Raw genomic sequence first — 25119 nt, forward strand, 5'->3', positions numbered from 1 at the left:
TTACAGAAAGGAAGATAATCCCCTCAAGGAATAAGTTCCCTCTCCTATTTTGCAGTAACTGTTGTGGTGCTGATGCTGTTTCACTTTGAAAAATTCTAACCTTTTCTTAAAGCTTCCAGGCTATGTATTTGTAGAACCAAATTATTTTACTATTATAAAGCTATACAGTTGTCAGTTGTCTTATAACAGGAATAATCAATGAAATTAAATAGCATTAGAAAGGGGAATGCCTTTCCATAGAAAAGGAAATACATTTGCACCCAACATCTATTTGATGTTGTGACTTTCCCTACAGGAAGGCACAGAAGCCAAATATACGTATATAGTCCCAGATACAGATTTTGGAAGGGATAGCTTTGGAAGCTTCACTGCTTCAGAGTACACATTTCTGCATGCTTTGTTAAAAATAGATTAATATGCATCTGTTCCAGCATGTCCATCCTGGATACACACTCATCCTAAATTACATACCATTCATTGACATTTAACTGCCATCTTTCCAACCCCACACCTTCAGTCCAAATGGTTTCCTCCTGCCAGACATTTGAAATAATGGTCCTGAATTTAATGGCAATATATTTTTTGGACACACCAAGGAAAAAAACCACCACACACACAAACTAGGAACATTTACGTGAGTAATATGACTATATTTATTAATCCCAATGACAGCTTAATTCAGCATCTGTAAATGTTGTATGATGAAGATCTCTACAATGCAAACAATGAGTATTGCTTTAGAGTGGAAAGGATTATTGGTGCAATTTGTGCAGCCAACACAAAATGGATGAATGCTTAATTCAGAAAACTAAAATATCAGTAATCTTGTTATATGGATGTTGAGAAAAATACAGAAGTTCCTGGAGAGAGGCAAGAAGGGCATTTGAACAAAAGACTCCATATAACACATTACCACCCAGTTCTGGCAATACAAATCTGGTTCTTACTCAAAGCCAAAGGCAAAGTAAGGTGTACAGTCACCAAACAGAAGAGAATCAATTTTAAAGTTGCCATAGTTCACAGTGCAACATTGTACTTGCTTTAGCTTTAATACTGATTCCAGTAACCATTCAGTCATTTTGCATCAGATAAGCAAGCATAACTTTTGGAATTCTGTTTCAAATCAGCAAGTGTTGACTTTAAGCTTTTTTTTTTTTAAAAAAAAACCCTCATTATGTTTTAAAGTATTTTCCCAATGAAGAACTAATAAAAGAAACTTTGCAAAGGCCTGTCTGCTGTTCAAGAAGAAAGTTTGTTATTGTAAAGCTTCTGAAACAGTAAATATATTGACAGACATAGAATGAGCTGGCAGCATTTCTTTAAGCTGTAGAACTGTCTCCCAAGACGAGTTCCTGGAGCATCTTAAGAGAGATCCTGAGCCATGGAATGAAGTGGTCCAAGACCCATCTTCCTCCCTGTCCTCTACCAGCACCACCAGTAGAGGATGGGCAGTTAATTTTTGTTCAGGTTTCCTAACTGACTGATACCAAGATTCATCTTGTAGGTTACAAATTGGAATTCACTGCTTTTGCATTTAGGGACCCTCAGTTGGAGGGGAAAAAAAAAGTAAAGGTAAGTAGCAAGACAAATCACAACAAAAATTCTGCTTTGGACAAAGAACAGGATTTTTTTTATAGAGCTTTTAGTTTAATTACTGTAAGTCTAGAGCCTCTTCCAAAAACAGAAAAAAGAACATAACAGTGACAAGTAGAGGCAAAGCAACAGGCTTTGCTTTCAACTAGATGTGTTTGCTGTTCATGCCAACAAGCGCAAGGGACATGCAGGTCTGCACTTTTCAGCCCCGTTGTACTGTCTCCCACCTCCAAACCTCCACAGCATATAGGGAACCAATAGCTCAGGTCTCTTATGTCAGAGCCCTGGAATTAATAATTCTAGCAATTTCTAAAAACATCTGTACTTCCCTTCCATTCCTTTCATTCTTCCATTCAAGCAAATAGCAGCCTTGCTCCAAACCTCGTGAAGGCAGGCCATGGCACTTGTACACACAGGGCCCCAGCAGGTGCTGGGCATAGTTGACTGAAGATCTGGAAAGTGTGGGCAATGCTATTTCAGTCCCAAAGGGATGAGGGTCAAGGAGTTGATTCCTTCCCTCCCTCCTCCCACCAAGCATAAGCAGCCCTTCCCCCCCCCCCCCAGATAAGTTTTGTGTACAGGCAGTCCTCCACATTCAAGGAACTGCAGAGAATCAGCTGTTCCTCACAAAGTTAGTGATTTGTCCTTACTCTTAATAGGTCAGTTTACTAGTAACTAAACCTCTCAAAAACAGTAACCTCAATAGCTGCTTTCTACAGTGTAGAGAGAATACCTCATTTACAGCTTTACCCACACTTATAGTGGAACAGAAAGAGCTTCAAATGCAAGTGGAACTGGCTGATAGTCCCGCAGTAATACATTATAGAAACTTTTTTGTATTACAGGGCCAATTTAAGATGCCCTGCTTATAACTTATACTATTAAACTTTCACAACTTTATACAAATTCTTAATGACGTTAAAAACACTGTAAAAAACACCTTAAGGCACAAAAAGTTAAATGAAAATACAGCACACTTGAAATCTTAAAACAGCCAATTCAAAAGAAGCTGGCCTTGTAACAAGTACACCATTCATTTATACATGTTAAGCTTCACTATCATATATTACAAACAGTAAATATAGGACAAAATGTATGCTGCTCAGCATCTACTACACTTTTTCATTAGTACCAACCCGCATCCCTAACTATGAGGGCTAATCTGTGGTTACACATAGGAATTAAAATAGCTTACAGATCCATCAAATGATTTGCCATGAGCAGCTATGAACTACCAGTATGTATTTAGGTATCCAGATATAGCAACATAAATTTGTTTTGTAACTGTGGAATGTGGCATGGTTCAGCCTCAGTGCATTTCTCAACTTGTTAAAAGCAAGGAAGTTCAGATGTAAAAAACAAGTCAAAGTTTTCCAGCTTCAATCACTGCAATTTTAATTGAACTTTGAAAGTTTATGTAACCCAAACAGATTGTCTTGGGCAAATGACTGAACAGTAAAAGAAAGATGCCTATGAAGAATACTGGCTTGACTCTAACAGTGGTCAGCACTGTGGGTAGGAAAACGTGTAATGCAGCTACTGTTCCTCACTTCCATAAATGCCCATATAACACAACTACTCTGTGGGCTCAAAGATTCTTGTTTAATTTCTATTAATTGCCAGCCAGTTATCCAAAGAAATCTTTCATGGTATGAGTCTACCAGGTTCCTGTCTACAGGAAGAAAAAAAACAGCAAATGACTAATTTCTCCGGAGTACTAAAGGTATCTCTGGATTACAATATAAAACACATTCAAATTGAATTATTCAAGTACCACTGGATGTTTTATTATATAAAGGTCTTCATGGAGTGAGATGTTGTCCTACCTACATGTATATTCAATATGTAATTCAGTAGGAGAAATGTCTGATGGAACTGTTTAATTTGGGAGCATTTTTTCTGATGTGGCTTCAAATGAAGGCAACCAGATTACTGGCAATGAAGCATTATAGAAAAATGCACATTTCCTCACACAATGTCCCAGTGCTTTTCCTTCAGCTTTTTCTTTACTAATGCTTTCTCCCACCCTTATAGTAATACTAATCAGATCACACCAACACTGTTTGTATTTTATTAATAAGCCATTTACCTTTTGTGTGAAGGAGGAACTGTAATAATAGCACAGAGCACTGAACTCCTGTTCATTAAAAAGAGTAAGAACATTCCTGGTACATGTTTGAAATTAGGAAAGAGTCTGTTGCAACATGGAAAAAAGGAAAAACTAGCTTAAGAATTTCTATTCATTGTTTTATAGCAAGAAAACTTTTGTCAGGGTTTATTATAAAGGAACAGCATAAGGAAACCAAATAAATAGTTGAACAGTTAACAGTATGCAATATAATAGCACTAAACTTCAATTACATAAAAACTAAACTTTGGAACAGCATCAGTATGAAAGATTTCTTAGAAAACTAGGACTCTGTCCAAGAGCCTCAGATCTGTACATTGCAAAAAACAGTTTTGATGCCCAGGTGGTCCCTGCTTTATCCTCTATTGGGGGACCCTGTCCATTGAGAACTATGACCCATCCACGCAGCTCTCTAATCCCACTCTGCCCCATCATACACATACTGTTTTATCAAATGTCTAAGGGAGAGTGATTGGGAAGCATAAGGAATGAGGTGTGCTTCATTACTTGAGAAAGGGGTATCCTTTTCCTCAGCTGATAGCTATATTGAAGAAGGTTATGCAATTTAGCCTAAGGATGCTTCTTTCCTCCTTTCAGCAGCTGTTAGAGGAACAGAAAGAAGTCAGCAATGACCCCATGCTCCCAGTAAAATCCCAGCTAGGTCCAGGGCAGGGGGGGAGGGACTCCCCTCAAGGCCTTATTTATCATTAGTTGGACCAACATTTTGAAGTCAGCGGAGAGAACATCAATAGCTTCAGTAGAGCTACTTTAAGCTCTGTGTCATTTTTCCCTCTCATCAACACACTTCGGGCAGTCATATCAAGCTGGATTGTATTAGGGCATCTAGCCCAACACAGGAGAAGGCAGCAGTCTCTGCTAGTTCTCAGGAGTGCCTTATTTATGCAAACTTGTCACCCAGGACCAGGATTCAGACCAGGATCTTACTGTGCTCCCAAATCATGAAGCATCTCTGCTGTGATCTGGAATTGTTCACTGATGCAGATTTCTTTACCCGTGGGACACGTCTATCTCTTGCTAGATAAACCCAGCCCACAGTTAGCTTGGCTCCAAGCCAGATTAGTCTGGGTCTTTAACTTGATATAAACTCAAAGAAATATATACATGGTATACCTTCACAATCTGTAGGTCAAACCAGTCAAATTCTCTCCTTGTACAATTGTTAAATCAGTAGATAGTTCCACTGAAGTCAGGAGTGATAAAAGGTGTTTGAAGAAAACCCAACATCTTATATTTGCATTAAATGGCAAAATATAACCTAAAAAATACTCCCTTTTTGGCATCTGTCACTGAAACACTTCCTCTCATGTCAACTTCTCCAGAACATTGGAACAATTAACAAAGACTCTGCTATCCAGAGACAAAAATCGGAAATAAAAATGCAAACAAAAATAAGTTTTTATCCTTGTTAAATTCCTGTCAGCCACTTGAAATATTGTTTAACTGTTCCACAAAATTAAAAGCTTGGCACATTTTCCATTTATGAATGTTTTCCTTTATCTAGAACATCTATTGCATATCAGAGATTCCCTTGACTAAGATATTTTTGTTGTTTAGTGGGAACCACTGCCTTTCAGTTACAGCTATGAAGCTCTACACAGTTCAGTAAATGAATTCTCCTGGTAACTCTTGCAGCAATGGTTCCTCAAATTTAAATCGTTTGGAAATGGCTTTCTGCTTAGTTACTTTTTCTTTTTCTGACTGCCTACATTGTCCCAGTGTATATGAAGCCACTACAATTAGTTCTTCTGTCACTATTGATTCTTCCTCTTCAGTTTTCTCAGCATCTACAGATTTTCCAGAGGCAGAATCTGCATCTCTCTGGACAACATCATTGTTCTCCCCTCCTGTATTCTTACTCCAGACCCTGTGAGCAGGATTATCACTTTGTTCTAGCCATGGATGTTGAAGACATTCTTCAGCAGTTGCCCGCTCCCTGCAGAGGAAGGAAAGTGTTAAAAGAAACGTTAAAGTGAACTTGAAATCTAATACTCTGAATATGAAATCCATACAAATTATTCCAAGGATATGACTGGATTAAACACTGACTGATGCAACTATTAAGAGTTGTGCTGATTACTACCTTTTGCCAGAAAAAGTCCAACAGCAATCCAAGGAAATGAATTAGTAAGTTATTATTTTAAATAAAGAAATTAGTAGAACCTCAATAATTTATATATATATACACACACACACACATATATATATACATACATATACATATATATATATATATATATATAAATTATCCAATCCTTGCATTCTTCAAGTATCTCCATTGAGAAACAGCAAGCAATTTCAATAGCTGACAAGTCCCATGAAGAATTGGTTCTACAGATAACGTCTTCTGTTTTGAAAACTGGAATTTCTGATTTGCCTCCCATTGAGAGAAGCACACTAGTGAACCAGAAAAGAGTAAGGTACTTCACCAAATCATCAAGAATAGAAGGCTCAAAGCACAGTTCATTTACAAATGCCACCAGCAAGGTACATATAAAGAAAGTGAGTATACTGCACCACACATTTTACTTCATTTCCAATTTTCCAAAATGAATTAGTTATAATTACTAACACTTGGGTACATTCAGAACATACAAGTTTGGAGGGAAATGGAGAACTTCTTTTCATATACATAAAAATTGATAGTACATAATGAAATGTGAATAAGCAAAGTACCCTTGGTTCTTCTGGTATCAGAAGAAAAATGCAAGCATTAAGTGTATTTAAAAATGAATCCAATCTGACATATTAGCATATACAATTGTATATTTTACTTACTCAGGTTTTTTAACCAGCAGAGTTTTGATGAAATCCACAGCAGACTCCGATATGAGGTCAAAGTCTTCTCCAGAGTAACTTATGTTCATTTGAGATATGTTTAAGAATGTTTCTTGCTTATCATCTCCCAAGAAAGGTGATATCCCTGTTAACATGACATATGCCAGTACTCCAATGCTCCTAAGTTAAAAACGGAAAATGGAAAAGTTGATAATTAAAAAACAAACAAAAAACCCCAAACACTTTTCAATAAAGTTATGATGACCAATAATTTTTTCAACTTACCACATGTCTGTTGCTGTACTGATTGGGTCATAACTCAGAATTTCAGGAGCTGTTCAGGAAAAAAGATGCTTTTTTGTCATATGCAGACATCACATTATGTAGTTACATAGTGCAATAACAGGCACGTGGTATAATTTAATAATACAAGCCATCTGGAGTGTGACAGTCATTTGAAATAAAGATATTTCTATTCAAGTTATTTAAACAGTTACTGTCATTTGTTGGTTGAAAGTGTTCCCCTCCCCCCTCCCTTTCCCTTTACTGTCAACTTCAGAAGGTCAGACCAGTCTCTCTCCCAAATAAGGAAATCCTACCAAAATTTCTTATGGAAAAATAGTTTCAAATATTCCATATTCCAGCACTGAAACCCATAAAGAATATACTACACAACTTCTCAAAGATATCTTCAAGTACTTTTTCAAGGTCTGGCACGATTTGATTTTTTTCCTGGAAAAAATGAAGGGATGCAAACCAACCAGGGCTAAAATATTATCCTTTGTAAAAGGCTGAATACGTGCTTTTCAACCTTTAATCCAAGTAATACTTGTTATCACTGTTGGTCAGAGTTATCTAAAGTGTATACTCATCTGCAACACAGGCACACAATTATCACTCATTAGACTGCCATGGCATGTCACTTCCAGCTTTACAGCAGCACCACATCCAAGTAATACTCGAGTCCTTCAACACAGGAGTAACTCAGCCAGGCTGGCTTTCAGCAAATTTGGAGGTAGTTTTTAATCTTAACTCCCCAAAAGCCTGACTAGTTCAGTCCAAGACATCATTGTTTCAGTAACAACTTACCTACATATTCTGGAGTTCCCATAATTTCTCTTAGTTCCTCACTGCTCTTCATTATTCTGGAAAGGCCAAAGTCTACTATCTTTATGTCACCCAGAGGAGATTTACTGGTTAGTAGAATATTTTGGGGCTGAAAAACAAAACAAGCAGACTTTTGAGATCACTCAAGTCTAATGTCTATGACAACACAATATTGCATAATTAATTTAGACTGTAAGTAGCAACGATGCATTCCATAACAAGTACAATACCCAGGATTTGTTTTTCCAGGATGAACCTGAACAGACATATAGGCTAAAAGGAGTGGCAGGATTTTAAGTTTATGACTGAGAATCAAGCGCCTGCCTTTCTTAGCTTAGAACACAAAAAAAGGCATCCAGTACCTATAGTTTAACATCTGCATATAAAGACCTCCACATCTGTACTTTTACTCCTTCATGCCAACTTTCTCCCTCACCCTTCTTGCTTTCTTCCAATAGGTAGTGTAAAATTCTTCTTGCTGAAGGGTCTTCAAAAACCATTTAATCATGTAAAAACAAAACACCCACAGAACACACGAAACTACTTTGACTACACCTGTTTAAAGAAAGTCTGTTGCAACTGACCTCAATCTTGTTCAAAGTATGAACAATTGTATTATAGAACACTAACTGAAGAACAGTTTAAAAAATACAGCGGCCTGAAAAACAGGTTTAAGAGCATCACCTTTGGATAAACTTGTTTGCTTTGACGTCACTAGATTCTGGCTGTCATTCTTCAAAGATGACTTTGTGGCCATGAAGTGCCTTACCTTTTATTTTGAATGCTACCTCAGTTAAAAAAAAAAAAAATATATATATATATATATCTGAAAGCTACCTTTAGACAGCAAGTTTTACAGATTTTTGCAACGGAAGCATGTCTGGAGGGGGGGCGGGGGAAATCCCTGCCACCCCCAGGCCATTTTTCACATTGGGTTTCATCATTAACTTTTCCAAAAGGTAAGACTGACAGTTTACACTGCCTTCATGCCTCTGGTTAGCCCGAGTTCCATGAAATAGATGAAACCTTTATTTATTTATTGAGACCCTGGATCATCTTGTATCACAGATCGTTGAGAAGGAAGAGGGGCAAAAGTCTAAGAACACAGAAGCAACTGCTGACTGATAACCCAACTGGATTACACCATCCACATTTACTCTGTTTCCCTAATCGCTGGGCCATCCCCTCTTCTTCCCCTAATCAGTCATGATGTCATGATTTCACACTGATAGCTTTGCTTTTGATCATAGAAATGAAACTGTAAAAGAACATTTTAAAAAGCTTGGCCAGTTCTCCTTGCTGCAAGACCTGACTATAATTAAAATGCTTTCATTCCCGAAAAGTTAAGCCATTGGTATTTAAAACTCCACGAAGCTGTCAATCTATTTTCTATTTGTGAATGTATGTAATAAGAACAGCTTATTTTTTGCTTAAAAGCTGGGATCTGGTTGCCATACAAAAGCTTTTGTAACTACACATTACCATATGCTTTACAGTTCACATTTGTTATTCTGTATTTGTATTAGAAAAGCAAACATCCAAAAAAGCTGCTCACACTGCCCTCATTAGCATCTTGGATGTACTTCCCAATGGGAAATTTAGTTACTTTGTGAAAAACAAATAGAAAGTATGAGAAAAGCATTCATTCCCTATATTTGAATGAAAAAAGTTTAGTGAAACATTTCATGAAACCCTTAAGCCCTATGTTGTAATAATATTTCAGTAGATAATATAGTTGCCAAAAGAACTTTTTATTGGGTGCTTTTTTTCTTTAGCTCTCATTACCTACGACACACTTATGTGGAACAAAGCCCATCTATAGTTCAAGCTAAGTCATAATCCTAATCAATTCATATTGAAGCATCAGTCACATTTTCTTTTAAAGAATCATTATGAGATTGAAATGAAATGACAGTCTAAATTTCAGCGTGAAATCTTCATGATACCATAGGCTTTGGAGGAAGGAGGAAGGAGGAAGGAGGAAGGAGGAAGGAGGAAGGAGGAAGGAGGAAGGAGGAAGGAGGAAGGAGGAAGGAGGAAGGAGGAAGGAGGAAGGAGGAAGGAGGAAGGAGGAAGGAGGAAGGAGGAAGGAGGAAGGAGGAAGGAGGAAGGAGGAAGGAGGAAGGAGGAAGGAGGAAGGAGGAAGGAGGAAGGAGGAAGGAGGAAGGAGGAAGGAGGAAGGAGGAAGGAGGAAGGAGGAAGGAGGAAGGAGGAAGGATCCTTGACTGAAAAGACAATCTGAATGGATGTACTTCAGTACAATATTGGTATGTAGAAAAAAAGACTAAAAACAATCAGTGAGTCTAGCCCAATGTCCTGTTAGAATGGCCAGAGCTAGACACCTTGGGAAAAATTATAAAACAAGGCAAATTAAGTTGTATCCCCCCAGGCATACTGTCAAAAGTCAGAAATTTGGGCTTCAGGCTTAGATACATCAGTTGTACTTCTACCATCATTGCTTAAAGGAGTAGCAATGGAAAGCATCGTAAGTGTTTGCAGGTGCTAACCAAGAGTCTTAAATTTTGCACTTAAAAATGGAACTAAACTACCATCACACAAAAGAGCACAGCCTTCCCGATTCTGTGAACTTCTGCACAAAGGCACCTTTCAAAATCTGAAAGGAAGTTACAGCAACAGATACAAAGATCAGTTCTCATCTAGGATTTTATTCTTCAAGTCACAAATTATTTCCAATTAGTATTCTTAATAAAAATGGGACACACAATTCAATCCTACCTTGCAAGCAGAAGTTTTGAAAACTGGTAAACTGACCATATAATGGCAAAATCTGTTGGCAAGTTTGCCATTATTCTAGAAGATTCTATAAACCCTTAGCCCTAATATTTCTTGAAACCAGCTAAAGGTACAAGAAGAGTATGATTAAAGATGTATAACAAAGATGATCTTTTTAAAATGCTCAGTGCCTCACATTAACCTGTAACAGTAATGAAGTTAGATATCTAACTTTATAATACTGTAAATAAATAAATAAGGTATTCAAAACCTTAAAAGACAAGACGACAAGTAATTATCCAAGGAATAATAAACAGAAATAGGAAAAACAGATTAGTTAGAATACTCAGGCTACATTGTGTACAAAGATAAAGTAGGCTCAGTCTGCCTTAAAAAAGAAATATTTAAGGACTCCTATATCTTTAATCCATTAAAACAGAACAACAGTGGAGAAAAAGGTAACAATGTCTCTAAAGAGTAGACATAGGAAGGCGGCATTGTATTTTATTCTGCAAAATAAGCAATAAAAATTCCACAAACTGAGAATTAAGGTTATAAACAAAACAGACTCCACAAACACCTGGACTCTCTATATCTGCTTAAAAACACATAGCTATGCCCTAATGGTTTTAAAATTTGAATTCAATATTAAACTATTTCTCCTTTAAAAATTAAAATGTTAATTTTTAACTCTTAATTTCTTGGATTTTTCCCTTTGATAATACGCAAGTTGCTACATTTCTATGTAATAAGCATTCAGCTGTAATCCACCTGGAATATTCAGCCGAGAAAATTAGTCTGTAATGTACTTCATAGTAGCCACTTCCTTAGTAATTGCGTTAATTTACTTTCTGAATACTGGTGTGAGTGACATCCTTCAAATAATGATTTTGCTAGCTGTCCTCACTGTACCTAACATTTTGAAAACAATACAGAAAGGAAGCTAGCTTGCTGGATAGCCAGAGTAATATATACCACAGGAGAGTGCTACTTGGCACACTCATTCTCCCTGACTCCAGGGCAGTTTAAGGCTCTTTACTTATCCCCATTGTATGGGACAGGCAGCGAGTCCTCCCTTACAGGAGGGAAGTCTGCCCATTCCCCCTTCCCCCCATCTTTTTAAAAATACTTTTCTTCCATTCCTAATCACCTTAAGTTTTTAATCAAACACCAGCTGAAGATCAAGTCAAACAGCCAAAGAAAACAAAGTAAGAAAGTCTCCCTTACTCTGCAGCTTTTACGCACCATTAAGAAGAGATGAAAGACTCCACAATAGAGTCCATGAACACTGTGCAAATTAAACAGAATGAATGCAGCACTGTTGAATGATATTTAATTTGCACTCAGTAGCATTATATTCGCTCCTTCTCCAAATCGAAACTAGATGATTCTATTGTCGTTAAAAATAAGTCAGATTTCAACCATCCTTCAGGAGATCCACCCTTTTGGAAAGAAACAGGTGGCAACTCTGCTAAGCCAAGTCAAAAAACAGTTTTTTTCCCTCCAGTATAGAATATAGTGTTCAGACTCACAGGGAAGATCTTGCAGCTGTTAAGGGGTCAGACAGCAGCCAAAGCAAGCTACCTATTAGTGCCATTGATCCTGTTGATTAGATTTTTAATATAATTCTAAGACAACAAGCTTTGTAAACAGTAACAATTACAATCACATCCTGACAACCATTTTGACTTGAATTCTTCTGGGGTAGAGTCTGACCTTATCTGAAGATTCCACAAAGAACTGAAGGGACCTTTATAAAGGTCTTTGTACAAGACAAATGAAAGGGAAGCCTTTAGAGACCCAAACATAAGAGCAGTATTATAGCACAAGGAAAACATTTTAGCAGGTATTTGTAAGATTTGATATTGGCTAACACATTGCTTGCCAGCAATACACTTTATGCAAGTCTTGCAAATGTTACCCTGCAAAACAAAGTATTTACTAAATTCCGAAGTGTTGTAAGATATTAGGGTAAAGCAACATTAGCCATATTACAAAAAAGAAGATAGTTTGAGGCCAGTGCGTTAATCAGCATGCAACCAAAAACAGCACCAAACTTAAATTTTTGATCCTTTGAAAAATGGGCTATTTTTCATGTCTTCCAAGGCATGCAGGTCAATCAATCCTCAGCAGTCATAGTTGTTAACTCTACAGATTTAATCATCTTTATTTGCCAATATCCTGAAGAGTTCCCTAAATCTTATTTCGCAAAGTCTTATATATCAGAAAGTAAACCACACTGTAAGTAGGACTCATTAAAACCCTTTTACTTTCTAAAAAGCCAAATTGCACACACTGCACTAATGTATAAACGTATGAAAACTCAAGCATATGACAAATTTGCTCTCCTAATTATAAAGTTATGAGCCAGTAAAGTAACACTGGATCTTTCAGTCAGTGAGAACTATAGATGCTCTATTTCATAACATTAATTTTCTGATTTGTCAGTAAGTTTAAGTAAGCTTCTTCTAAACTTTGAAAAAGCTACCTGTATGCAAGTTGTAATCAACATTCCAGTCTACTTTTGCCATTAAGAAAGAGCTGTAGTCAAATAAAGCTCAATGCATTTCTGATTACAGATACCCAGCTGGTGTTATGTTAAGGAACACCACAGATTTAACTACAAAAGCTATGAATATATACTGTCCACAAGAGACATGTTTTAATTTTACATAATTTGCTTCAAGGAAATTTAATGGAAATAGTTTTGGCCAAGTATAGTACATGTACAGGCAAAGTGGAGACACCACATATCTTGTGTAAGCAAATTGGAACCTTAAGGGATTCTAACTCTTGTTTTTAATCCTTTTGAATCCTTATTCTCATATCACTTGCTAGAAGTTTCCCATTAGTTATTTTAGTACAGCTATTAATATTCTATGCATGTGTGAATAAATTAATGGGCCACAGAAAATATTGAAGGATCCCAGAGATAATTTGAATAAATAGTTAGGAAACAGCCATGAGACATTTGTCTGCAAATACTACCCATCATCTGCTTTAGCAAGTAATGAGCCATTTATCAGCTATGCTATACATAAAGTATGTATAGCTTGACTGGAATCTACTTGCAGCTTTGTACTACCACTAAAATACAATGAAGGACTAAAGGATCTCAGGAACAGAAAAAACATAGTACCTTACAACATATTCAGTAATCAATAGGGGGATTAGAAATGTAAGAAAACATTAGAAAATTTTAATGGAAGATTCTTTTTATGTTGCCTTGCTTAGTAATAATAAGGTAGCTCAACCTGAAAACTGAGAAATAGTTGGAAGCTGATGAAAATTAATTACAGTTTGCTACCAAAAGAGGATAATCATCTTCTGGATTCCTGTTACAGCTCTCAACCATACACAATACTCTGAATTTCTTAGGATAATGGCAAATGAACTGTTCCCTTGTTTTTGTCAAAAATATTATTCAGTCAGAAAAAAAAAAGTTTATTCTAGCAACTCATGATAATTTATACACTAATAGGAATTTTGCCAACTGCTTGGCAGTAAGTGACAGCATTTAAATTAATCAAATTCTAAAGCAATTTTTTTAAACAACTACTGAAGTGTTATAAACATACTTAATGCATTAATATACTGCTTACTAATCCTGTAGAGAACACTTTGTTCCGAAACATTAAACTTTATACTGCCAGTGTATCTGCCATCCTTCTGCTTCATTATAACTCAAGTCAATGCAAAAAACAAATCTATTTTTTAAATGGCTATATAAATATTTTTACTGTCCTTTAAAAGCAAGTCCAGGTCTTAACCAAAGTACTCATTCCCAAGTTAAGGAGCAATGAAAATTCACTTTTAAACTCACATTACTTAACCAATATAAGTTTACATCTGATATGCTCATAGAAATATATGAGCATATCATATTCTTCAGTATAACTCATCAACACAAAATCCAAATTTATTTTTAAATAGCTATATAATACCTAGACATTTTTATTGCACTTAAAGTCCAGGTCTTAACCAAAGTACTCAATCCCAAATTAAGGTGCAATGAAAATTCGCTTTCAAATTCATAACATACTATCCAACCAAAGTAAGTTTACATTTGATATGCTCATATCAACCCCTCAAAAGCCCAGCAACTTTAGTACGTACTGCATTCCAAAAGACGGAATTTTATGGTTTCAGGAATAACCGGTATAAAAGTGTTAATAATAAGTTAGCATTAGTACAACACATGATCAATAAGAAAAATCAGCAATTGAGTCAAGAAACTCATGAGAAAAATACAGCAAGAGTCTTACCTTTAAGTCAAGATGAACCACATTGTTTCTGTGCAAGAACGAAACTCCTTCTAAAATTTGCTTCATAAGTCGTTTAACATCTTTTTCTTTGAAGGCTTCCTCCCTTTCAGCCACACACTGGTCAAAAATTTCACCTCCAGCAGCACTATGGAACAATATGCCTTTTGTTATTTCAAAGAATAAGCAATAGCACCCATTTGGTTCTACATACACTTTTATTTAGAATAAACAAATCATGATCAGCAGGTAGTAGTGTCCCATAGAGATTTTTTTCCAGTTAAACATTTGGCAAGCTTTTATAGTCTAGGAAGAAAACTTCTGTGAAGTATGGCAGCCTAGGAGAGAAAAATCTCTCTCGCTTAAGTTAGAGAACATGAATCCTGCAGAAACCTTTGGGGATCTTTTGGAAAGATTAGCGCTCATCTCAAAGCATAGTCATTACATTTCTTTAATGGCAATGTTTACATCAAAGATGTGCCTTTTGCCATTTCTGTGGAAATGCACTGTAATTTGACCAAGATAAGACTTTGTAAATACAAAACAGTCCCCCCTTCCCATCATCCTCCCCACAACACTATTTGCACATACTCAAAAAGACTAATTGTAAAGTTTATAATGTGATTGACATATTTGTCTCTGGTATATAAGGATGCATTAAGTTTCTAAGTGGATTCCATCCAAAAAGTGCTTCTGAGAATTTTTAGCTCTCAAAGCTTGCTTTCTTAGTTTTTATATATTTAAATAAATAATATAAAGAAAAAAAATAAAAATAACTACAAAAAGGAACAAATAGAATATTTTTAAAGTACTCTGAAGCCATATGCAGTACCACCCCTGTACAGCAATGACTCTGGTGAACTGTTTCCTGTGACCATGTAGCATCAGAAGTAAAACGAGTAGATGCTCCATCTTGAAACAAGAAGGGGCATAAGAACATTATAATGGGGCCATTTCGTACATGGATTGCCAAATTATTGCTCATCAAAGTATAAATGAAATTAACATGTACACATTCTGTTTCACATGAAATCCTATAATCATCCCTTAGTGAAAGATGGTAAAAGCCCTGGGGACAGTATCTTCTTCAGTTGCTCCAAACTGTGACATGCCAAACTTGACTTTCCACAAGCATTAATCTTTATTGATGTGTAACCACCTATTCTATGCCTTTGCTTGCTAATTTTTAAATAAATTAGATTAGCTAGATCATCAAGAAAGAAGAGAGGCATATTCAAAGATGCAACAGTAAACATGACAGTTCTACATGAATGGTGCATTTACATTATGTACCTCTAGAAAAGAGCATGTAAATACACTCAGAATTTTCATTATGCCAATACCAACTTTGCTGCTATAGTCTAAGTGCCTTAAAATGCCTCATGGTATACAAAAATTTTCTTTGCTTTAACAAATAGCCTCATTACCATTATTTGAAATTCTCCCTGCAGATCACCTTACAAGAAAAGAAATTTAGAAAAGGGTTAAGTTTCAAGATTTTCTCAGAAAAGTTTTATATTTCTATTCTGTATGCTGGCAAACTGTACAGTAGTATGATTTGCTTTATTAAAAAAGATTTTTTTTTTTAAAAGTCCATTAAGTAATCCCTTTTATGTTGTATCAAAAGGGATAGCTCTGAAGGATAAACTGAGTTTTCATGAAAGGAGTAGCAATACTTTCACTCCTCCTGAAAAATTGCCTATACCAACATTCTTCATCACAGCTTTCTTCAGCATGTTATTATTTAATTCAAGGAAAATGGTAGTAACATTTCAGCTTTGGACAGGATTCAGATATCAATGACCTTTTAAAAAAAATGCACATTGGATACTATATTCTAATATTCTAGAACAAATTCCTTTAAAAAGAAAGGTCACTTGGATCAAGATAGGGGTAGAAAAGTGACTACCGTAATTAATGAAGGAAACAAAAATTAGTCTTTTTCAAGAAAGCCATAATGTGCTATTGGGAAGATGCATTTAATTCCTTGTAGCAGTAAGTTATAGTTCACATACAGTGATAAAATCTACTAGCAAAATTATCAACATAGATCTATTTTACACCAACAAAATGGATTTTTCTGGTATAGCTCTACCACTTAAAATAAGCAAAATAGTACATCTGCTATTTAATTCTATGTGAAATAGGTTATTCCCCCCCAAAAAACAATTAATGTCAACCAAGGATCGTACTTCATTTTTAATAGACCCAGCTGAAAAAAATCAAAGAGGAGACTTAAGCCTTTTGTCTACTGTATGTCTGCTCAGTAGACATATATTATAATTAAGTTATGCTAATGAACAATTAAGAACACTGAGGTTCACTGAAGAACACCAAGCTAAAATGCACACTCTCTAGAATTTTAGTACTACACTTCAAGAACCTTGAATTATATTTGTTAAAAGTCAAGGCAATAAAAGTTGAAGCAGATATTGTCCCATCACTGAAATCAAGAGAGACCTCTAGCATAGGAGAGAAGGGGGGCTGGGGGAATGGATCCAGAAAAGTTTTTTCAAAAGAGGTATTTAAGTAACTTGCAGGATTCTGAAGATGCCTAGGTTCATCAGCATCTTTAAGACGGACAAGGAAATATGGCCCTTGTAGAAATACACACCCACTTAATGACTTATAAAACATGGCCCTTCCCAGCCACCATTGACATCAATATACTTAGCTTTACATAAAAAGTTTCAGTGAATAGATGGTTTGATATGAAATGTTTCATTTTTATATCAAGTTTTTATTTTGGATATAGATATGACAACTTCTTCCAGACAATCTACTCTATCAAAAAGATACCATTTTCAGAGGAATAACTAGCAATCCTTTACACAAATGCAAGAGGATAAATTAATTACTGTAAGACTTTTGTACATCGTGCTGTGGAGTGAGCATAATTGATTCCCTTTAAGCAGAACAGTCAGCTAGCTATGAGCCAGTACAGTCACAAGTGGTTGGAAACACAATGTCAAAATGAACTTGAAAAAGATTCTATTGCATGTCTATGCCAAATTTTACCAGGCTCCTTAACAATACTTTCGACTTGGTTATTCTCTAGCTCTATATAGTTCATAGTTCAGGGGAAAAAAAAACAACAACAAAAAAAAACAAGACAGAGAAGGGATTAAAATACCTGTTAGGAAAGTGTGAAAGTGTTATGGACACGTCATTACTATGATTTCAACACACACAGACCAAGAGTTCTCTGGTGTTTCACATTTATCCGTTTCTCCTCTAAGAACCCATCTTCCATTAAGTTGTATCTTTCTGACTGGTCATTATGAAATAACTGCTTTGCAAACCACTGGACCCACCCCTTCCACAGAGAATGTTCCTAGGATGTAAAAGCAAAGAAATGCAACAACATCTGTAGGAGAACAAGCCTTCTTAATTTGAAAAAAACACATAAGAAACTTTCAGAAATACGGTGTTTACAATACTTGATTTTACTAGTACAGACTCCCTTAGCTAGCTGTAAAAAGAAGTGTGAGAAGTAAGAATTCTTTCCAAACTTAAGAGCTACAGCAACTGGAATTCCTCATCTATTTTAACTTGTTTATGAAAGTACTGCTGTATTAGTAACTTCTCTCTAGTTTCAAGCAAAATCCAGTTGCTCTTCATTGGTGAAAATCATGCTACCTTTTTAGCTTGTTTATGCTGATAAGCAGTAAAAAGTCATTTGAAAAGTCTGGAACATTAATCATGGTTACAATCATGATGTCTTTAAATTCAACTGAGATTGTTCATCTTCTTTCGAAGATATCTGAACAGTGGATTGTACAGAATTCAGCATACTTTTTTCAAGTGCACTTACAACATACTACCATAGTCATTTAGCATATCATCAGAAAAAGACTGAACAAATCTCTATTTCAATGTGTCTGAAAAATTTCATTTCTCCAGCTTTAATGGATCAGGCATTAAGGCAGGTCTGAAAGACTCAAAACTACAAATCCTCAGAGTACAGATATGTGGATAGCAAGTTCAAAGAATCCACTTGACTTCAAATGCTGAGTGAGATCATATATGGATATAGCCTGCAAGGGTCAAAAATTCACTTTCTGAATCTTGTGCTTTGTCAAAACCTTTCTTGAAAGGATTCTTTGGAAGATAATTGGAAATTCATTCATTTTCTGTACACAGAGCTTATATTACAGAAACAGCAAACCAAGGCTGTTGTAACACCATAAGCAAAGTTTCACATTCACTACTACTGACAGTCATACTCTCCTTTTCTTAGCTAGGCATACAATTTGATAGGAAGTAAGCAAGTGAATTTACTGAGAACTTCCTCAAGTGTGAGGCTACCATAGCATACTGATATCCCCAAAGTCAGAAGTAACCGTGTAAATCCATCTCTGATGAGAGGACATATGGAAAGAAAGTACTGAAGATAGTAAAGAGCTAGAGGAAGCAACTAATACTGTATAAGAAGTTTTTTTCCTGCACCTTTCAGAAGAACTCCAGTTTTGATTTGAGACTATCTATAAAACTTTAAATTAAGCTCTAACAGACAAGGTGCTAACACTGGAACAGAACAATTATTTCTGACTGGAGTGTTTTTGCTTCAAATTCCATCTGTTGAATCCTATGCCAAATGAAGTTTCCTGCCAGCAGACCCTTACTTTATCCAGTTGTAGGACAATGAACAACAAATGAAACATTACACATCAAACCATCTATTCACACACAGGACAATAAGTAATGCCCAAGATGACACAAAATAGTAACATTGTCCAGGTCCAAATAGCTAATAGATGGAAAAAGCACTTCATCCAGCATATCAAATATACCCCAATCATCTCTTCAGGACTGCAAAAACTTTTTTTTTAAAGTAAGGATAACAAAAGTCTAGTATATTTACACAAATCTACACAAGTATATCTACACAAATCTGCACGAGACCCTGGCAGTTGGCTCCCCAGTTCAGAAGCTCTTCACAGAACAATACATAGCCTAGATTTTGGAGTTCCATGTACAAGTTTGTTTAAAATCTGACCCACCAGCACAGCATCATCTGTCCCTTCCACAGATGTATAAACATTGTGATGAACACTTACAGATAGAAAAATCAGTTCTTAAACACCAGATGCACTATCGCTCTTTCTTTCAAGAATCAGAAAAAGACAACTCACAAATATTGAGCCCAAAAGTTAGATTAAAGGGGGGAAAAGAAAAAGCAATTTTGAAATATGCCAGGATTTCCAGACTATATCTCTACCTTTTTCAATACATGTCCAGCTTTCTCTTTCATTCATTCCATTTTTACTGAAATGACGACTGACCCACAGATAAATTCCAGGCTTCGCATACTACCCCTTCAGACTAGTTCTTACTCAAATTCTCTAGCTGAGGTTTTGTGCCAATGGAGAGAGGAGTCAGAGAGTGTTGTCAGTTATGGATACAAGCAGATATAGCTTTGCTACTCTACAGATTTAACTAACACTAACACCTCATTGCTTCCTTCCATTGCTCAGAACTTGCATTAACATTTACCAGGCAATTTGAGATTTGCTTCCTGTCAAAACAGATACAGTACTGCTTTAAAGACAGCTCTCCAGATCACATTAATATTTCTCCTCTTCAAGGCAGAGCATGACAGAACCAATATCAAGACACAAAACTTCAAAACCATAGCAGACAAAGTTAGTGGGCAACAGTTAAATATGTTTTTCTCCTTTCCCTGATAAAGATATCCCACACAGACCATCAAGCTTAATAGAAACAGAATAATCTTATGCCCTAAAGAAGCTTGCAGTCTAGATAGGTTCTTTAATCCTTTGTATACAGAATGTCAGAAATTTACTAACATTCATACCTGTTTTGTTGCAACGTGTCTCTGGAACATGCTGACATTAAAGAAGCATTCAGACATATTTGCTGAAGTCAGTGAAAGAGTGTTTTTGTAATTTATAACTCTAACACACAGCTATTTATCTGGAACAAAGTATGACTGTTTGATGCATATAAAAACAATAATGTTGCTAATTACTGAACAACCTGGTTACTAGTTAATACTTTGGATTAAAAATGTATTTTGTAATTGTAATAGAGAATTGAGCTCTTGAAGAAAACTAGCAATTCTGCATTACAAGCATCACAAAGCCCATTGCTCAACTCAAGCTTTCAATTCCAGCACTTGGATTACAGTTTAAATTTCTGAAGGGATGTATTTTATTTAGACCTTGGTTGCTCATGTTTAAGACATATACATGAGTCTCCAATTCCTATAAAACAGCAGTTAGACTCTAGAGGCTCCATCACATTTTTGCGTTATGATTTGTAAAGTTCAAGTGTCTGCTATATTTCATAAATCACCAATACCTTAACTGCACAATGAAGCTTAAAAAGTGTATTCTAGATGTCTCTCTTAGCAGAGTCTCATTCCATTTCACTGGCCTTCAACAATATAGTTTCTTTTGACTTCTAAATAAGATTCAGATTGGAACACAAGATTTTTCACCATTCATTTTATTATCAAGAAAGAAAAGAGTTATATAAACTAGACATATTTGGCAGACAGGTTAAACGACTTCTGAACTGTTAAGCCTCCCTGCTCCTCTCCTAGTTATTAAAAATCCATAAAGCTTGAACAAGATCTTAACTGAGTTTATTAGCAACAAGCATTTAGCTACCTCTCAGTACCTAGATGTCAAAGATCTAAGCCTCTGGAATGCTAGATGAGTATTTGCAGCTGTAGAAACTCCCATCTGAAGAAAATCAATGGGAAGTGGGGGGAAATGGACAAGTGTAGAGTCCCAAGTTAATCATCATTCAAGAGAAACTATTCTAGGTCTGAATTCTATCACTCTTATGGGCCTTCCCCCTTCCCCCCCCCCCAAAAAGACACTGGACCACTATGATGTTAGACACTTGCCTTGAGTTCCTGCCCAAAAGGTCTTCAAAGAAACATTGATACAGTGCTCTTGCCTTTTTCCACAGGGTGAAAGAATTTTTTTGACATACCACATTAAGAAAAAAAACAGTTAAGAACTTCTAAAGTTGGTCTAGTCCTTGAGAAAAGTGGAACTGCAAGTGAACATAGGCATTCAAGCCAGATAGCATGACCGAATAAAGTAGGGTGCAGGTGTTCAGTATTGAGGAGCCCGCTATTCTAAATTTATATATTTCCTGAAAGATCTTGCATTTGGAAGACTTAGTTTAACCAGATACAGCAGCCAAGAGAAGAAGGGTTTCTGCATCAGTTACCCTAATATTAACTGTGATAGGATACCTATGAGTAAACATCTGCTCCAAGTCCTAGCCTTGTACAGTTCATGAAGAGATATATCAATCTGAGAAAAATGAGAATAGATTCCGATACTTGTCAAGTTCCTCAGCTTCAGCTAATTCTTCCCTCAAAAAAAAAAGATCCTCTAAAAGCTAAACATTCTGCTTAGATTTAATTTTGAAGAGATTTCAGAACAGTTCTTCACTGAGACTGAAAAAACACAATGATGTGATCACAACTTAGAGAACTCCTCACTGTCAATCACATTGTAATTTTTTTTTTAAGACAGAGTATGCCTTTCAATAGGAGATTGTTTTTAATGCTTTTTTCAAAACTGGACTTTAGCCAAAAACAGGTTTTACCCCACCTTTGGCACTGTCAATGAAACAAACTTCAGTATTTGAACAGATGATCAGTGTTTCTTTCCCCACCCTCTTTTACAAGTAGGGAGTGTACAGAGTTGATATTTCACTGAAGATTTTTAACTACACAAATTAAGGTTCAGCTTTGAAAGATGCTACATAATTGGAGGAGCTTACTGTATTCTGTAGTAGATACAAGATTGTACATAACCTACTGATTTTCTTAGCAATTCTTTTCAAACTCAGGGAGGATAACTGGCAAGCAATAAAATCTTTTGTCACATTAATCATTGATGCACAATATTTTTACATTATTTGTTTTGAGCAAACACTGCAGAATGTTACTAAAAAAATAGTACTTACTATTCCAGGACTAAAATCATCTCTGTTGCAGTTTCATAAACTTCATGCAAGTTAATGACCCAAAGGTTGCATTGTGCCAACTCAAGGACTGCAATTTCATGGATTATTTCCATCCGACAGTCTTGCCCTTTTCTTCTTTTTCTCATGAATTTTGCTGCAAACTCTCTTTCAGTCCCTTTCTGGATGCACTTCTTTACCACTGCAAATTTTCCTCTGAAATAAAAGAACAATTGCAAGTTCAAACATAAGTTGCTCAGTGAAAACTTAAGTACTGTGGCCCTTATAATTCAGTATTTCAGGAAGCTTGAACAAAATCACTGTTAGTGGGCACATTTAAAATATGTCCTAAATTTAGAAATTAAGAGCACCACAGCCTAGAATGCTCTTCAGTCATTTCCACCAAAAAATAAAGGCTTATCCATCAATTCAGGGAACCTAGGATTTCAGAAATATGGAACAAATAAGCTGTGCTCGTTAGCAAGATTAAGATATCCCCAAACCCTTGATAAAAAAACCCTTTTTTGAAAGCAAGGTGTACAAACAAACAATTCGCTCTTTATGTGAACACCTTACAATAATCTAAGTATTTGATGCTTTACTGCTTTCCAAAGTATCCCACCCTACTCAAGGCAACAACAATTAGCACTCTTACTGAATCATTTCTCAGTATCCTGTTCCACTTACTATGCAATATCCGGATGTTGCTCTGCAGAATGAAAAATAAACTTGTAGACTTTTCTGTGATTGCTGCTCAAACCAAAGCATTTCCCAAACCAATCTCCAGGAAACTACTGATATAAAAGCGTTGCCTCATTTTACAAAAAGCAAATAGAAGCACAAAACTTAGAGCCTCAAATAGCTACCAATTTCAGGTATCCTATTTAAAACACTACGATCTGCATTTTCAAAGGTGGCACATGGTATTTTCACATGCTATGCTTTCAGTGATAACAGCTACAGCTTTGATTGCTTAACAATTCTCAAAATACCTTATTCCTGGTCTCACTGTCTGAGCAAGGAACACAGTTCATCAAAAAAATAAGCAACTTGGCCAACACAAAGCATTCTAACAAGATTTCTGTTACAATGTTAATATGAATGTGAACACACATAGCAGAACTAAGCATAGTGCTTAACACATTAATGAGTATCATCTTGGACAAAACATACGACTTGAGTTACACTGGGCCAGCAACCTAGCTAGAGTCATATTGTAGCGCTCAGCTCAGAACTCCTCTCCTATAACATTTTGGACTGAAGTGTCTGTTCTAAAATTTCTTGTAATAAAGTGCTCAGAGCCATCTGCCCACCTCAGTTCAGTTCATAAAGTATTGAGTATTAGAATGAAAATGTCTATTAATCTATCATTTAATACAGTTATGAATACTCATACTTTTAAGTATAGCAATCATTTTTTAATTCTGCCCATACAGGTATAATGTTTATCAAAACTGTACTTTTCTTTTTATGTGTAAAAGACTCTCATAAAGCTGCAGGAATAGCTTGGAAGGTCTTTATTGTAGTTCTTTTTATTTAACTTATTGTTGGATAGTCAAAACCAAAATAAGAGACCTCATCATGTTTGAAATAAAGCTACATGGGTTTTCCCTCTACTCCCTCCAAGCTGAAGTTTACAGAATTAACTCATTCAGCTCATGTCAAAATTCTTTCACTCTCACAGATCTTAACCCATTGGCAAGCTGCCTCCCATGAAATGTTAAAAAATGATTAAAGAAGTTGTAGTCAGTTGGCTTAAAATAGATATTTGTTTCAAAGTTATCCAGTCAAAACAAATTAAGTCAAATAAGCATTCACAAAGTGGGTATTTGGTATATGATCTCACTAAAATGATCTGACTTGTAACTATTGATATAGACACAGTTATTCCTCTAGGAATAATATGTTGCATAAGCACACATTATGTTCAACATTATAGATATTAGAACGGATCAGAGCCGAGTCCAGATATCTGTGAGGGCAGACACACAGTAACAATATGCTTTAAATGCCTTGAATCTAATTTTTTGGAGAAAGTTCTTAATTAACATTATAGGTGTTATGACAATATTATAGCTTTGCAAATGCAGGAAAATACTATTATGGCTTTGCAGTACCAGGAAGGTTTGGTCAAAAGATCAATAAAAAAATGCTTTAATCAATATGGAAGTTACCACAGAATACCATGAAAGGAAGAGTCACCCAAAGCCTTGAATAAAGGCTAACAAATTACTAGGTACCTGCTACAGATAAATCAAAAACCACATTGGAAGAAATAAAAAATGTGTTCAGGAGGGACAGCTCATCAGGAAACATACAAATAGCCTGAAGACTATATGCTCCAGAGCCCAAAGAAAAAATGCTGTATGGTCAGTGTTTCTTTTAAGTAGAGTTCTGAGAAGCTTGCAGTCGCAACTACAAGTATAAACGCTTCTCCAGTATTGTCATCCTAACTGTGATAAAGAACAATCACGCTTATGTAGCCAGTGAAAAGGATCTTAAGTTACTCCAGATGGAGACCTACATCTGTATGACACATGTACAATA

General features: G+C 35.9%; 1 protein-coding gene across 1 annotated transcript in view; it reads right to left on the reverse strand.

Annotated features, from left to right (window-relative positions):
• Nucleotides 1–2151: 2151 nt before the first annotated feature.
• Nucleotides 2152–25119, reverse strand: part of STK17A (serine/threonine kinase 17a) — a 29374-nt gene continuing 6406 nt past the window's right edge. Inside the window, exons 2-7 of the mRNA XM_067291219.1 lie at nt 22576–22788; nt 14623–14767; nt 7607–7733; nt 6803–6851; nt 6518–6697; nt 2152–5675 (exon numbers count right to left, since the gene is read on the reverse strand). Of these exons, the coding sequence (XP_067147320.1) occupies nt 5342–5675; nt 6518–6697; nt 6803–6851; nt 7607–7733; nt 14623–14767; nt 22576–22788 (1048 nt within the window). The 3' untranslated portion in view covers nt 2152–5341. The remainder of the gene's footprint in view (nt 5676–6517; nt 6698–6802; nt 6852–7606; nt 7734–14622; nt 14768–22575; nt 22789–25119) is intronic.

The sequence above is a fragment of the Apteryx mantelli genome, chromosome 2 (genome assembly GCF_036417845.1).
Source record: "Apteryx mantelli isolate bAptMan1 chromosome 2, bAptMan1.hap1, whole genome shotgun sequence".
In the NCBI taxonomy this organism is placed as follows: domain Eukaryota; kingdom Metazoa; phylum Chordata; class Aves; order Apterygiformes; family Apterygidae; genus Apteryx; species Apteryx mantelli.